Source organism: Cervus elaphus, chromosome 18 (genome assembly GCF_910594005.1).
Source record: "Cervus elaphus chromosome 18, mCerEla1.1, whole genome shotgun sequence".
NCBI lineage: Eukaryota > Metazoa > Chordata > Mammalia > Artiodactyla > Cervidae > Cervus > Cervus elaphus.
The window spans coordinates 92,003,008-92,016,937 of record NC_057832.1 but is presented as its reverse complement, the minus strand read 5'-3'; the positions used below and the strand labels follow the sequence as shown (position 1 = coordinate 92,016,937).

Here is a 13,930-nt window from a genome sequence, read left to right as displayed (position 1 = left end):
TTATGTTCTCATTCATTCATCTAACATGTAGCAGGTCTCACTACTGGGCCTAGAATGCTATTGTGAGAGGGAGCTAGAGGCAGTGGTCTGTGACCTCTAGTGGATGAGATGGGTGGGTAAGGTAACAATAGATCAGTGCTCTGAAGTCTAGACAAGAACACTGACTCTGGGTAAGGAGGGAGCTGGGAGAAAAGCTTCATATTTGAGCTGGTCTTTAAGGATAAGGTTGCTCTGCTCCTGAGATGGACAGGCTGGGGCAGAATTGCATTTCAGGCAGAGGGAACTGCAGGGACAAAGACATAGGTTCAGGAGGTCTGCAGCAGTACATGTCAGAGAAGCAGAAGCTGGACTTTGGTCATCCGAGGACAGAATGTGTGTAGGAAGGAGCTGGCAGGAAATAAGTGGAAGAAAGAGGTCAAAGAGTAACTGGAGAGGGCCCTGTGTGTCTGCTGCAGAATTTAAACTTACTCTCTAGGAGAGAGCTGAAGGAAGTAGAAGTGAGAGATGGCAAGGAGCCATAAGGGGCAGCTATTAGAGCTTTGTAAGCAGAAGAACTTGGTTTGCGTTTTATAAAGCTAACTGAAGGGTGAATGTGAGGTGAGATCCGTGAACTGGAGAGTCCTATTATAAGATGATTATAATTGCCTGGCAAGAGGTTGAGGGCCTGGACTAGCCGGAAGTGGCAGGAAAGGGGGAGGAATTCACCAGGCGTGTTGCAGGAACAATCTGTAGGACTTGAAAGTAATGAGATGTAGACTGAGGAAGAGGGAGAGGTTCAGGCCGCCTGCCAAGGTGCCAGTGAATATGATTGAAGCATTGATTATACCATTTACTGAGAAAGGAAGAATGGTGGGAGGGATATACGGGTTTCCAGAAGAATGAAGATGAGTTCAGTTTTAGAGATGTCAGAACCAAGAATGGCTGTGGAAGTTCAGTGGATGGTTCTATCGCAAGGCTGCCTTTTCCCTCCATTTGTTAGACCTTCACATAGCGGAAGATTCCATTTTTGAACTGATTTCGGAATTGTCTCCTAAACTGAGAAAGATTAAGAGAAAGCCCTGAGGTCAAAAGTGACTTGAGATAATAACAGGTAGCATATAAAAGAATCCTGCTCTTTTTTCATCCCTGGAATCCTCTGTGAAGTCGGACTTGCTATTATAATGTTTTATATGGGAGGAAACTGAAGCTTAGGAAAGGTTAAGTGACACACCCAAAGTCATACAGATGGAAAGAAGCAGAACTGAACTAAAATTCAAACCAAGGCTTTTGGATTCAATGGCATCTCGTGGTCATTGTCATCAAGACCACTTGACTTACAAACAGTGACCTCTAGGACCCGTGATCTAGCCCCTGTCTGGCTTTTCGTGCCTGCCCTGCGCCGGTTTCCCTTCCTTGAATATATCCTGCTGCCTTCCACTCTGGGACTTTTGCTGTTCTTTCTGAGTGGAATGTTCTTTTCAACCTCCCTTTCCCTAATGAACTTGATAATTATCCTTTAGATCTTAGCTGTCTGGAGAAGGCCCTTTGACCCCATGGACTAGGTCAGTCACCCTAAAATAAGTTCCTACAGTAACTCTTATTATTCCTTCCTTGTACTTAATTACAGTTTACAGTTACACGTTTATGTCTCTGATGAGTTGGCTAACATGTGACCTCTTCACTTAGTATAAAATTTCAACATAGATTTGAGAGGGTGCCTGCTATTGCCAATCAGTATATCTCCAGTTCATTGCACAGTCCCTGACAGAGAGCAGCTGATCAATATATATTTTTTGGAAGAAAGAATCACTTCAGAACCATGCTTTTAACCATTCTACCATTTAGAAATGTTTTTGAATACGCTGTTTTTAGAAAAAACATTTTTGTTATGAATGGAAATACTGTTTATATAATGACAACCACTGATACTATATTATACAAAATGAAGAATCTGATTATTTATTGCTACCTTTCTTGAAAGTGCAAGTGTTAGTTGCTCAGTCATGTCCTACTCTTCATGACCCCATGGACTGTGACCTCTGTCCATGGAATTCTCCAGGCAAGAATACTAGAGTGGGTAGTCATTCCCTTCTCCAGGGGATTTTCCCGACCAGGGATCAAACCCAGGCCTCTCACATTGCAGGCAGATTCTTTACTTTCTGAGCCACAAGCCCCAATACCTGTCTTAAAGCTATGATAATTGAAAATTGGCTCAACAGCCTGTGAGAAATTAAAACATGGAAAAATCAACATCAGTTATTATTCTGAAGAGTGGTAGAAGAGAGGATTATTGATAACTGCCAAAGAATTAGAGTAAATAAATAAAATAGCACAATGGTAGAATTTCCTGACCTCCTTAAACACATAAGTTATTTGAACACCCACATATAGCCAAGTAGAGGAAGACCATTTAGCCTCAGATTTAATCAAATGGTCTATGGTCCCCTGCTAGCTCTGTGTGTTGTAATAGGTTCTGTGATTATTGAGGACTGGTAAGGCCAACAGATCAGAAGATAACTGACATTGAAAATGGCTTCTCTGGTAGCTCAGCTGGTAAAGAATCCACCTACAATGCTGGAGGCCCTGGTTCTATTCCTGGGTTGGGAAGATCCACTGGAGAAGGAAATGGCAACCCACTCCAGTACTCTTACCTGGAAAATCCCGTGGATGGAGGAGCCTAGTAGGCTACAGTTCACAGGGTCACAAAGAGTCAGACATGACTAAGCGACTTCACTTCACTTCACTTCACCCACTCCAGTATTCTGGCCTGGAGAATTTCAGAGACAGTGGAGCCTGGCAGGCTACAGTCCATGAGGTTGCAAAGAGTCAGAAATGACTGAGAGACTTTCACTTCACTTCACTTCAAGGTCAACAGATCAGAAGATAACTGTCATTGAAAACATCGTGTATTATACTTGAAGATCCCAAGTGACAGAGTACAGTTCTTATCATGGTGGGCCAAGAGAGGAAGCATGGGGTCCATCACGAGGCAGGGAGAGAAGGGCACTGGGCAGATGCTTTTACTGGGGCTTCTTCAGGAAGGAACTGGCAAGGCAGGGTAAGTAGGTTTTGGATTGGCTAATTTGAATACCTTCAGCAGCCTCTCTCCCTAGTTGTCTGGCACATGGACCTTGCGGTGATTTGGGCAGGTGTAGAGTGGCCTGGGATGAAAAAGCTCGATGAAAGAGTGGTTGGGAGTGTGGGCTCTGGATTGGTTGGTTTGTATTTAAAAATGAGAACTATCTCCCTTGGAGAAGGACTCCTCCTAAGGGCAGGTAGAAGGTGGCCAAGGCAAAGTGACTCGCATATTATCCGTTTGTTCAGACCAAGATGTGTCCAGCATGAGCATGTAGAACACATGTTAAAGCATCAAGTTTACGGAAGCTAGAAGCATGGTTAATACACTGTGACAGAGACCCTGGGGAACTTTTATTAGGTTTACAATCTGTTCTTCACTCCCAGCAGGAATGAGGATGGTAACGTGTGTGTGCTCACAAGTGTGCCTGTGTGTGCTGACTCACTCAGTCATGTCCCACTCATTTTGACAGCCTGGACTGTAGCCTGCCAGGCTCCTCCAGACAAGCATACTTGAGTGGGTTGCCATTTCCTACTCCAGGGGATCTTCCCAATGCAGGGCTTGAACTTGGGTCTCTTGTGTCTCCTGCATTGGCACGTGGATTCTTTACCACTGAGCTACCTGGGAAACCCATAGAAAGTATTTTTGAGGATGGTAATAACTGGCCTAATTCTCCTCTGAGCTGTGGTCTAGGGGTTCTTAACCTGTTTTAGGCCATTGAGCCCTGAGCCTTCATTCAGCAAAGAATGTTGTTCGGATGCTCAGACTGAGCCTGACCACGACAGACAGACAGACAGATGGTCCTCGGGCTACTCCCTGCTCCCCACCCCCTTTGAAAAAGAAGCCCTCCACACTACTTAAGCTCCTCTCCTATTTGTGGAACATAATGCTTCTTTCTAAGCTTGGAAGGTAGTTAGTGACTAAGACTGAAGCTTCAGAGATGAAGGCCTGGATTTTAATCCAGCTCTACCATTCAGAATCTGCAAGGCCTTGAACAGGTTTCCATGTCACATTTTACACTGTTATTATCTAGAAGCTCCACAGAGGCTGAGATCTTGCTGCTTTCAGGCATTTTTGGGGTCTGGGACTCTAATACAGAGAATACAAGGCAGATGGTTGGTGCTGAGTAAACGAAGTAGTTCCCCTTTCCCTCGGTTTCATTTTCTGTCAGTTCAGTCAGACACCGTCAACCATGGTCCTAAAATATTAGCTGGAAAATTCCAGAAATCAACAATTCACAAGTTTTATGTGGTTCTGAGGAGCAGGATGAAGCCGCCCACTGTCAGGCCTAGGATGTGGCTCATCCCTTTGTCCACTGTAGCCGTGGTATAGATGCTGCTCGCCCATTAGTACATACAGGATTTGAGACACTCTGTGGTTTCAGGCATCCACTGGGTTTCTTAGAAGATATCCTCTTTGGATAAGGGGGGATCTACTGTATTTTCAGCTAGATGAAGGCTCCATAAGGTTACTAGTTGATTTTCCAGGCAGGTGACCATGTTTCACTGACCGTGTTTCACTGTACAAGAGGTCACAGGTGTTGTGCTTACCTGGGAGCATGTTTTATAGCCACTCTTTGAGTCAGTAAAGACTCATTCCTGTCTTGTATTTTCATTATTTCAGCATTTAAAGAAAACTTCTAACCTAATGGTAATTAATGTTCATTAAGATGCCAAAAACTATTAAAAATCAAATTAAGCTGAAATTCACTGTATTGCACTTAAGATAAGGCACATTTGTGAAAAATTTCTGAAAGACCTTTAGAACTTAGGCTTAACCTTCAGCTTTTAGAAAAACCTCCCAGGATGACTCATTTTGAACAAATTCCAGATAGTAGCTGTTTAATTTTGTTTTTTTAATTATGGACAATTTAAAACACACAGAAGTAGAGAGCACAGTATGATTAATCCCCAGTTACCCACAGAACCTCTACTTCCCACTTAACTCCCATGCATCATGATTGCTTATTAAACCATTCAGTGCGTATCTCTAAAAGGTAAAGATTCTTTAAAAAAAAGTAATACCATTGTCATATCTACAATAATAAATAATAATTTCCTAATATTTTCAAATACCCAGTCATGTTAAAATATCCCCCATCATCTCATAAATGGTTCTTGGTGGTTGGCTCATTTAAATCAGGATCCAAACCAGGTCAACATGGCCTTGGACAATCTCTTTTAAGTTAAAATAGTTTCACCTTCCATCTTTTTATTCCACTTGCTGGCTTTTTTCTTTTTTTTTTTTTTTTAGTATAATTGCTTTACAATATTGTATTAGTTTCTGCTGTACAAGAAAGTGAATCAGCTGTAAGTATACATGTATCCCCTCCTTCCTGAGCCTCCATTCCACACCCCACCATCCCACCCCTCTAGGTCATCTCAGAGACCCGAGCTGAGCTCCGGATGCTATATAGCAGCTTCCCATTAGCTATCTGTTTTACACATGGTGGTGTACTTGTGTCAAACCTGATCTCCCAATTCATCCTGCCCCCCCCTTCCCTTGTGTCCACATGTCCATTCTCTACTTCTGTGTCTCTATTCCTGCCCTGGAACTAGGTTCAACTGTACTGTTTTTTATATATATGCATTAATATATGATATTTATTTTTCTCTTTCTGACTTATTTCACTCTGTATGACAGACTCAAGGTCTGTCTACATCTCTACAAAGGACCCAACTTTTTCAATTAAAGAAACTAGATCATTTGTTCTGTAAAATTTCTTACATTTTTTATTTTGTCGATTGCATGCCCCTGGTGGCGATTAACAAGTTTAAATCTGTTCCCTGTGTTTCCTGTAAACTGATAGTTAGAGCTTGAGGCTTGATTAGATTCACATTTGACTTTTTGGTAAAAATACCTCAAAAGTGTCTTTGAGTACTTCTGATGGCATCACATTGGGAGATACTATCTCGGTTTTCTCTTTTTGTGATGTTAAGATTGATCAAAGCATCTGGTACTTTATGTCTCCATTCTGAAAGTCCCCACCAAGGCTGGTGGTCCAGTGGCTAAGACTAACACAGAGGGTTGGAGTTCCATCTGTGGTCAGGGAACTAGATCCCACAAGCCACAACTAAAGATCTTGTGTGCCACAACCAAGACCTGGCGCAACCAATGAATGAATTCAATAAATATTTATTTTAAAGTCCCCATCAGTCCCCTTTCAGTTAATGCAGTAGCTCTCAGCCCTGTACTACCTGTTAGAACATCTATGCAGCCTTTACACACTTCTGATGTACAGGCTCCACTTCCAAGAATTGATTCAGGGGGGACTTGGGCTCAGCAAATTTTTTAAGTGTCCTGGGTGATTCTGATGTACAGACAGGACTGAGAGTCACTGACCTGATAATTTTGGCAGTCATTGAGGACCTTTGCCAAGAGAGCCATTATTTCAGAGAAGATTGTCAAATAGTGATATTCTATCTTGCTTTCTGTACATATTAGCTGATATTCTTCTATAAAAACTTTCATTAAGTCTTTGGTTCTTTCTCTAGTTCGTCTGGGAAAAATTGAATAAACATTGGATTCTTATCAGTTTTCTGAATGATGAGTTGAATATCTAATATCTTCCAAAGCTGGTTAGTCAGTTTTGTTTAAATATTTCTGTGAATTCATAGATTTTTAGTATATTGGATGTTTTTACCATTGCAGTTATTATTATGTATTATTTTGATGGCCAAATTGTTTAACTTTAGCCAGCGGAAGTCCTTTGAAGTTAGTGCTTGTGACTTTTTGGACATCAGTAGTATTTTATTGCTTCCTTGCTTTTACATATGACGTGTTTTAGGCTCATCTTGTACATTTGATAATTTAGTTGTTCTGTGCAATTCCTGTCCTTGACTTTCTAATAGTTCAGCTCTCTGTGTCCTATTTAGTGACATTCTATTTAGTGGCTATGATGTGATTACAAAAGAGAATGGCATATATTTATAGTAAAAGTAAATTTCAACAGGTGGTAAATGGTCATTAGGAAAAATCATAATAATTATGTAAAGAAAATCCTCAATATTTTGTTATGAGTCCTGCAGAGCATGATGAATAAATGCTTGGTCACCAATTTGTAATTTTTTACCCGCAGTTAATGTCCATCAGCGTGTTGGCTGTGTCTGCTTGGATGAGGGACTACCTAAATAATGTTCTGACTTTAACTGCAGAAACAAGGTAGGTTTTATAATTAATGATTGAATTATTTCATCAGGGTTTCCTCAGACACTAGTTTCTAAGTAACTTTGCCCTCAGCTGTTTAGATGGTAGTGCTCACCCCTGATCATTTGGAAAGGTTTTCCTGCCCATGGTAACACTTGCATTTTCTAGAATTTTCATTAAGGTATACTGCTATTTGTAGAGGACATCTCTGGTTATAGTAATACCACTTACCTGTCCTGGAAATGTTTGAACCATGCCATATTTGTTACAATGGACAGCACAACTACTTTTCCTTAAGAAAATAATTGCCAACTTTTTCTTGCCTTCATATTCCTGAGCTAATGAAAACCAAACCCCACATGTCATTTTCTTACCCAATTTCAAGGATTGATCCACTAACATCACAAATGGCAAACTACTTAATGTCTCTGAGCCTCATTTTCTTCATCTCTGAATGGGAATTATATACCTCTTTGAATTTTCATAAGGATTTCCATAAAGTCCTTAACATGATGGAGCTTAGTAAGCACTTAGTCATGGTTGTTTTTTTGTTATCTTAGTTATTATTCTTTCTGTTAAGGCTCTAGTTAATCATTTTTCATGGTTTTTGAGCAGAGAAGGCGTCTCCCTCCCCTCCTTATAATACAATTTCCATTTCCATAGCAGTGTTTCACATCTTTGGAAAAGTGCACACTGCCTGCAGAGTCCCAGATCAGAGAAGAGTAGAGAGTCTTCTCAGCTGGGAAATAGTGAAAAGTTTCATGTGGTTTCCTCATGAAAGTTAAGGCTTCGGTGCTAATATTAGATGGACTTTTAAAACTGGGAATCCCTATCTTATAATACATTTTAAATGAGCTGAGATAAGAAGTTTTTTGTTTTTTTTTTTGGTACCACTTGTATAAAAAACTAAATCAAACAAGATAAAAAATAAAACAAGCAAGTTGGTGATGGCAGAGTGCACGTCAGTTGTGTCTTGTGCTATGTCTTGGGTGCCTTTTTATTCTATTTATAATATAAAGACTTAATGAAAGTATCATAGAAAAATATCTGCTATGTATGCAGAAATCAAGGTGGTATATTGCTATTTGACAATCTTTTCTGTTCTTCTTTCAGGGTAGAGGAGGCTGTCATTTTGACTTACTTTCCTGTGGTTCATCCGGTCATGATCGCTGTTTGCTGTTTCCTAATCATCGTGGGGATGTTAGGATACTGTGGAACAGTGAAAAGAAATCTGTTACTTCTTGCCTGGGTATGGTGTTTACATCTCATCTTTATTGTGGTTAAAGAGACCAACCACTGTTGTATTATTGGTTCATCAGTGCAGGGGATTATATGCGTAGGGAACTGTGATAACAGTTCCCTAATCTGTGGTCATTGTTCAACATCCTGTGAGAAGGGAAGTGTTCTTTCCATGAGAAATGATGTCAGTACAAGTGTTTGCTGTTCTCAGAAGGTGAGGTGTAGAAATATGTACACTATTTAATTATTTCACTCAGGCCACATGTTGACATTTTCATTTGAAAGTATGAGTTTTTTTCTAGTGTCAGGGACCTTATTACCACTCCAATAAGCCTCTTGGGACTTGAACTGAGATGTCATCATGGAATTCTGTTTCTTTCTCTCCTTTCTTGTTGTAAACAAACCCACCACTTAAACCCATATGGAATTCAGGTGGTGAGGTAACAGAAAGAAAGGTATCATAATCCTAGTGCTACCTTTATATATGGCAACCCACTCCAGTTTTCTTGCCTGGAGAGACCCCATGGACTGGGGCCCGCTGGCTCCATTGACCCCAGTCCATGGTGTCACAAAGAGTCGGACATGACTGAGTGACTAAGCACCAAGCACCTTTACATAGGTTAATGAAAAGAAGTGAGCCTCAGTTTCCATAATATCAGTTTTTTTTTTTTAATTTGGGAAGAATTGGACTAAACTACTTCTTAAATTCCCTTTAGTACTTCATTTCTATGATTCCAAAATCTATTGATTAGATTTTTAGCTTAGAAATGAGCAAACCCTCCTTTAATATTAAACATTTGAGCCAATTAAAAATACGGTTTACAAATAGATTTTTTTTTTTTTTTTTTTACAAATAGATTTTTGAAGCTCATTCAGTGTATAAAATACGTTAGTGGCACCAGATAGTTGAGACTGCTAACATGTAATTGCAGACATTTCAGACTCCTAAAAAAGCAATTTATTGAGTATATCCCTTTCTTTGCTGTAGTTCTCAATGGTATCTGTGCACTCATTTATTATAGGGAACTTAAAAAAACATTTTTTTTAATGGTGTGCTGAAATGCTGGATACCTGAACAGAAAAAAGCCCTGATTTGTAGCGTTTGAAGATTTCTGTGGTGTAAATACTCCCAGCATGGTCAGTTGCAGGTTACCAACACAGTGTCGCTGAATGCAGAGCTGGGGAGAGATGAGCACAAATTCTCATTCCCGAGCCATCTCCTGCACACCAGGGCTCGCCTGGCTTCCATCCCAAGCCCATTAAAACAGAATCTTAGCGTGAAGCTAAACTAAAGCTTTGCATTTCACAGGAACAACCTGTGTTAATGTATTACTTGGCTTCATGGATGATGACTCTTCGGGTCTCGTGACTGGAAAACAGAAAATGCTGCAGAAAATAAACCACCCTCAGAGAAGGGGGACATGCCCATTTCCTCACTTCTGTCCACTTTGGTATACAATGATCTTGATTATATTTTATTTGTAATATGTCATTTTTCTTCTTTCAGGGGAAAGGAGGTGGAAGGGTTTGGAATCTTATGTTGCAATTTAAGAAATTTGGATAATAATTTAAACCTAAACTAAAGGATTTACATTATATAAAACATAGTTTAAAGGATGGATAAGGTATTGAAACTTAAAATCTTAGAATCCTTCTCTAAAACCACAATCTTACAATGATGTCCCATGTATACAGTCCGTTTAGGTCTGGCTACTATTAATATGATTCTTCCTTCTCCCAACTTGTATGATTCTGGATGATTCCTGGACTGTGGGATGGGGAGGGGTAGGATAACGTATTTCATAGAATCTCAAAGACTTTTAGGAACATATTTTGAAAACCATTTATGCATTCCTTTAGGTTATTTGAATGCAAGTAAAACAATTTGTCAAATAAGGTAGTTTGGGCTCTCCTTGAGGCAGGATGAATCATAGAGACTTGTGCATAGGAGCTAGTTTGTGATGCAGAAAGAACCTTATGATGCAAAGGTGGCGTGGAGGGCTGAGGTTCTAAGGGCCAGTAATTTGTTCATTCATTCATTCTTCAAACACTTGGATGATATAGGCACTACTAACCTTTGCCATCAGACCAGGTTATACACAGTGGATAGACAGTTTCACTACTGTCTGAAGAGACCTCTAGTAAGATTTACTATGAGTACTGAGGCTAGAGAAGAGCTCCAAACTCAATCCCAAGGGGTCAGCTCATCCTTCAGGAGGATGACTGGAGTGGTTTGGTGATGCTGTAGCCCATCCCTGCCGCTTTTGCCTGGCTGTTGTTCAGTCGCTCAGTCGTGTCTGACTCTTTGCAGCCCCATGGACTGCAACACGCCAGGCTTCCATGTCCTTCACTATCTTCTGGAGAAGAAGATAGTGTCCATTGACATGACTCTATCATGTCCATTGAGTCGATGATGCTACCCAACCATCTCATCCTCTGTCGCCCCCATCTCCTCCTGCCCTCAGTCTTTCCCAGTATCAGGATCTTTTCCAATGAGTCGGCTCTTCTCACAGGTGGCCAAAGTATTGGAGCTTCAGCTTCAGCATCAGTTTTTCCAATGAATATTTAGGGTTGATTTCCTTTAGAATTGACAGGTTTGATCTCCTTGCTGCCCACGGGACTCTTCTCCAACACCACAGTTCAAAAGTGGATGTACCCTTTTCCATAAAGCAGCCTTTGGTGCATCGCTGTTCCCCATGTCCATAGCTGCCGTCCCCTGTTGGTCATTTCTTCCCCTTGCCTATCTGTGGCAGTTTTTCCCCCATTCACACCAGGCTGCCTCTCTCCTCGTAGCAAGTTTCCTGTCTAGACCCAGCACAACCTATCCTTTGCTTGAAGAATGATCTGCAGTCTTAGGTCCCAGTTACCTGTCACTCGTAACTAATCTGCTTCTCAGTTGTTTTTTTTCCCCCCTTTGGCTTTCTTTCCACAGCCTGTTTCTCTAAACAGTTGCCAAGTCCCATGAGGTTCTAGTTCTACAACTTTCAGGTCCTGTGCCTTCTATTCTGTTCTCGTTTGGAATGCCCAGGATCAGGTTCTTCTGACTTCGTACTGAAATACTGCATAGCCCCCTAACTACACTTCCTGCCTCTGTTGTCTCTAACATACCCCAAGCCAGTGCTGCCAGGTTAATATAATGCTACAGTGATCACATTACTCCTGTTTTCCAAAACCTTGAAAGACTCTTGGTGGGGTAATGAAGTGTTTAGAGACACCTTAATCTTGCATCAAGCTCTTCTGCAATCAAACTTTCATCTGTCACTTCTAGCTTTCTTACTTCATTATTTTCTGGTCAAACTGGATTTTCTGACCCGTGAACGAACTTTTCTGGCTGTGTTCTTTCCTGCCTTTATTCTTGTTGTTCTCTTAGCTAGGGATTTCTTCTAATACTTCTGTTTCAGTACTAACAGCCTGTTACAGTTTGTCTGAAATAGTGCCTCCTGAAATTGTAATAATGATGAAGGTGATGATGATAATCAAAAGTAGTTAACCTTTCTCAGGCACTGACAAAATGTAAGGCTTACAGGCTGTAAGCCTATAAAGAGTTTCATATTAATTAAACAGTTTTGTCCTCTCCACGATTCTAATGAGATGTACTGTGCTTAGTCACTCAGTCATGTCTGACTCTTTTCGATCCCATGGACTGTAGCCCACCAGGCTCCTCTGTCCATGGGGATTCTCCAGGTAAGAATACTGGAGTGGGTTGCCATGCCCTCCTCCAGCGGGTCTTCCCAACCCAGGGATCAAACCCAGGTCTCCTGCACTGCAGATGGATTCTTTACCGTCTGAGCCTGAGATAGATACTACTATTATTTCCATATTGTAGGTGAGGGAATGAGGCACTGCTTGGTTTAATAATTTGCCTAGTTTGCATAGCTAATAAATGGAGTATATGGTATTCAGACCATCATGGTCTAGTTCTAACAACATGTTTGTAACACCTTCACTACACTGTTTCACTCTCTGTGTGTGTGTTAGTCCCTCAGTTGTGTCAGATTCTTTTCGAACCCTTGAACTGTAGCCTGCCAGGCTTCTCTGTCCATGGGATTCTCCAGGCAGAAATACTGGAGTGGGTTGCCATTTCCTTCTCCAGGGATTTTACTCTTTAATTGCTGCCTTTTCCTAAATGCTTCAGTATCTTAGTTTAATATGGATTATGTATCTTACATTGTATAAAATTTTTTTCTATAATCTTTCATTGTAAACTCAGCAGTCATCTAAGATAGACAATTACAAATGAAGTTCAGAGAAGTTTATTAATATTCCAAGGTCACTCAGCACTAGCAGGTAAAGCTTTGATTCAGACCTCCATGTATCTGACTGCCAAGTCCATTCTCTATGGGTTTTTACCAGTGTCTCCAACAGACATATTTCAACTTTTGAAGTTCAATGCTTTTCTTTTATTATAAATTCCCTTTTTCATAACCAGCCCAAATTATCAGACTACAAACAGCTTGATAATATGAACCATTCATCTTGCCTATTGCTTTAGTAATTTTTTTATGAACTCAAATAGTAACCAGAAAATTAGAACGGTGTGAGTAGAAGTGGTCAGCACATCAGATGAAGGATGGTGTCTGGAAGACAATGATGGGTGAGGTTTTCAGGCAGGAATTTGGCTGTTAGGTTCAGACAACAGTGGCTTGTTAAAGTGGGGCAGCCCTCATGCAGGTTATGATGGGTTATTAGGTCTTTGGCAAATATTTGCAAGGCAACTCTCATGGTTTCTTCCTTGGTGTCCTGTAGCTTTTTATACTAATTAAAAAAAAAATTTGGAAGGTTCCTTAATTGTAATTGTAAATTTTAAGAAAGCCCAATGCATTCAATCCACCTTGTGCACTTCCTTGTATTCAAAATCATGCTTCACTTTTAAGACCTATAAACCAGCTTAGAGGAGGAAACATTTTTCTTTTTTTAAAGACAACTCGTATCTCTGAGAGCTGCCATATCTCTTGAATGATTACTAAAAAAAGAGCTGACAACTGGGTGATGGTGCTGCTTAAGCATAAGTCAAAGTCAGAATGCCATTATTCATCTGACTGGTCAAGAAAAAGTGAGGGAGGCTCAAAACCTAGCTTTACAACTCTCCTTCTCTCCTACCCCATTCCTACCCCCAACCCCCAAAGAAACAACTGCAGGCTAAGAGGCCATCTGTAGGAAAACATTTATGGAGAATCATAATCAAGAATTTGACGCTTCTACTGAATTATAGATGCAAATTGTTAAAACACCCTAATTTAAGTTTCCTGAACATTAATTAAATTGGATTTCAACTAGACAACAAATAATATTTTCATATAAGTATTTCCCATGCAACATTTAAGATATACATCTACTAAAACATTATTTTCTTATCTGAAACTCAAATTTAAATGAGCATCTTGTATTTTTATTTCCTGAAGTTAGCAACCCTACTGTAACCAGATTTGTTCTTATAAATGTGAAACTGTCACAGAACAGAAACTTTGATGTATTTGTAGGAAGAGATTA

At 40.3% G+C, this 13,930-nt stretch overlaps 1 protein-coding gene across 3 annotated transcripts in view; it reads left to right on the top strand.

Annotated features, from left to right (window-relative positions):
* The window catches only part of TSPAN12 (tetraspanin 12), a 65,698-nt gene that overhangs the window by 9,049 nt on the left and 42,719 nt on the right, over positions 1–13,930 (top strand). For all 3 annotated transcript variants that reach the window (XM_043872770.1, XM_043872772.1, XM_043872771.1), the window contains 2 exons: positions 7,134–7,216; positions 8,315–8,450. In XM_043872770.1, the coding sequence (XP_043728705.1) occupies positions 7,134–7,216; positions 8,315–8,450 (219 nt within the window). The remainder of the gene's footprint in view (positions 1–7,133; positions 7,217–8,314; positions 8,451–13,930) is intronic.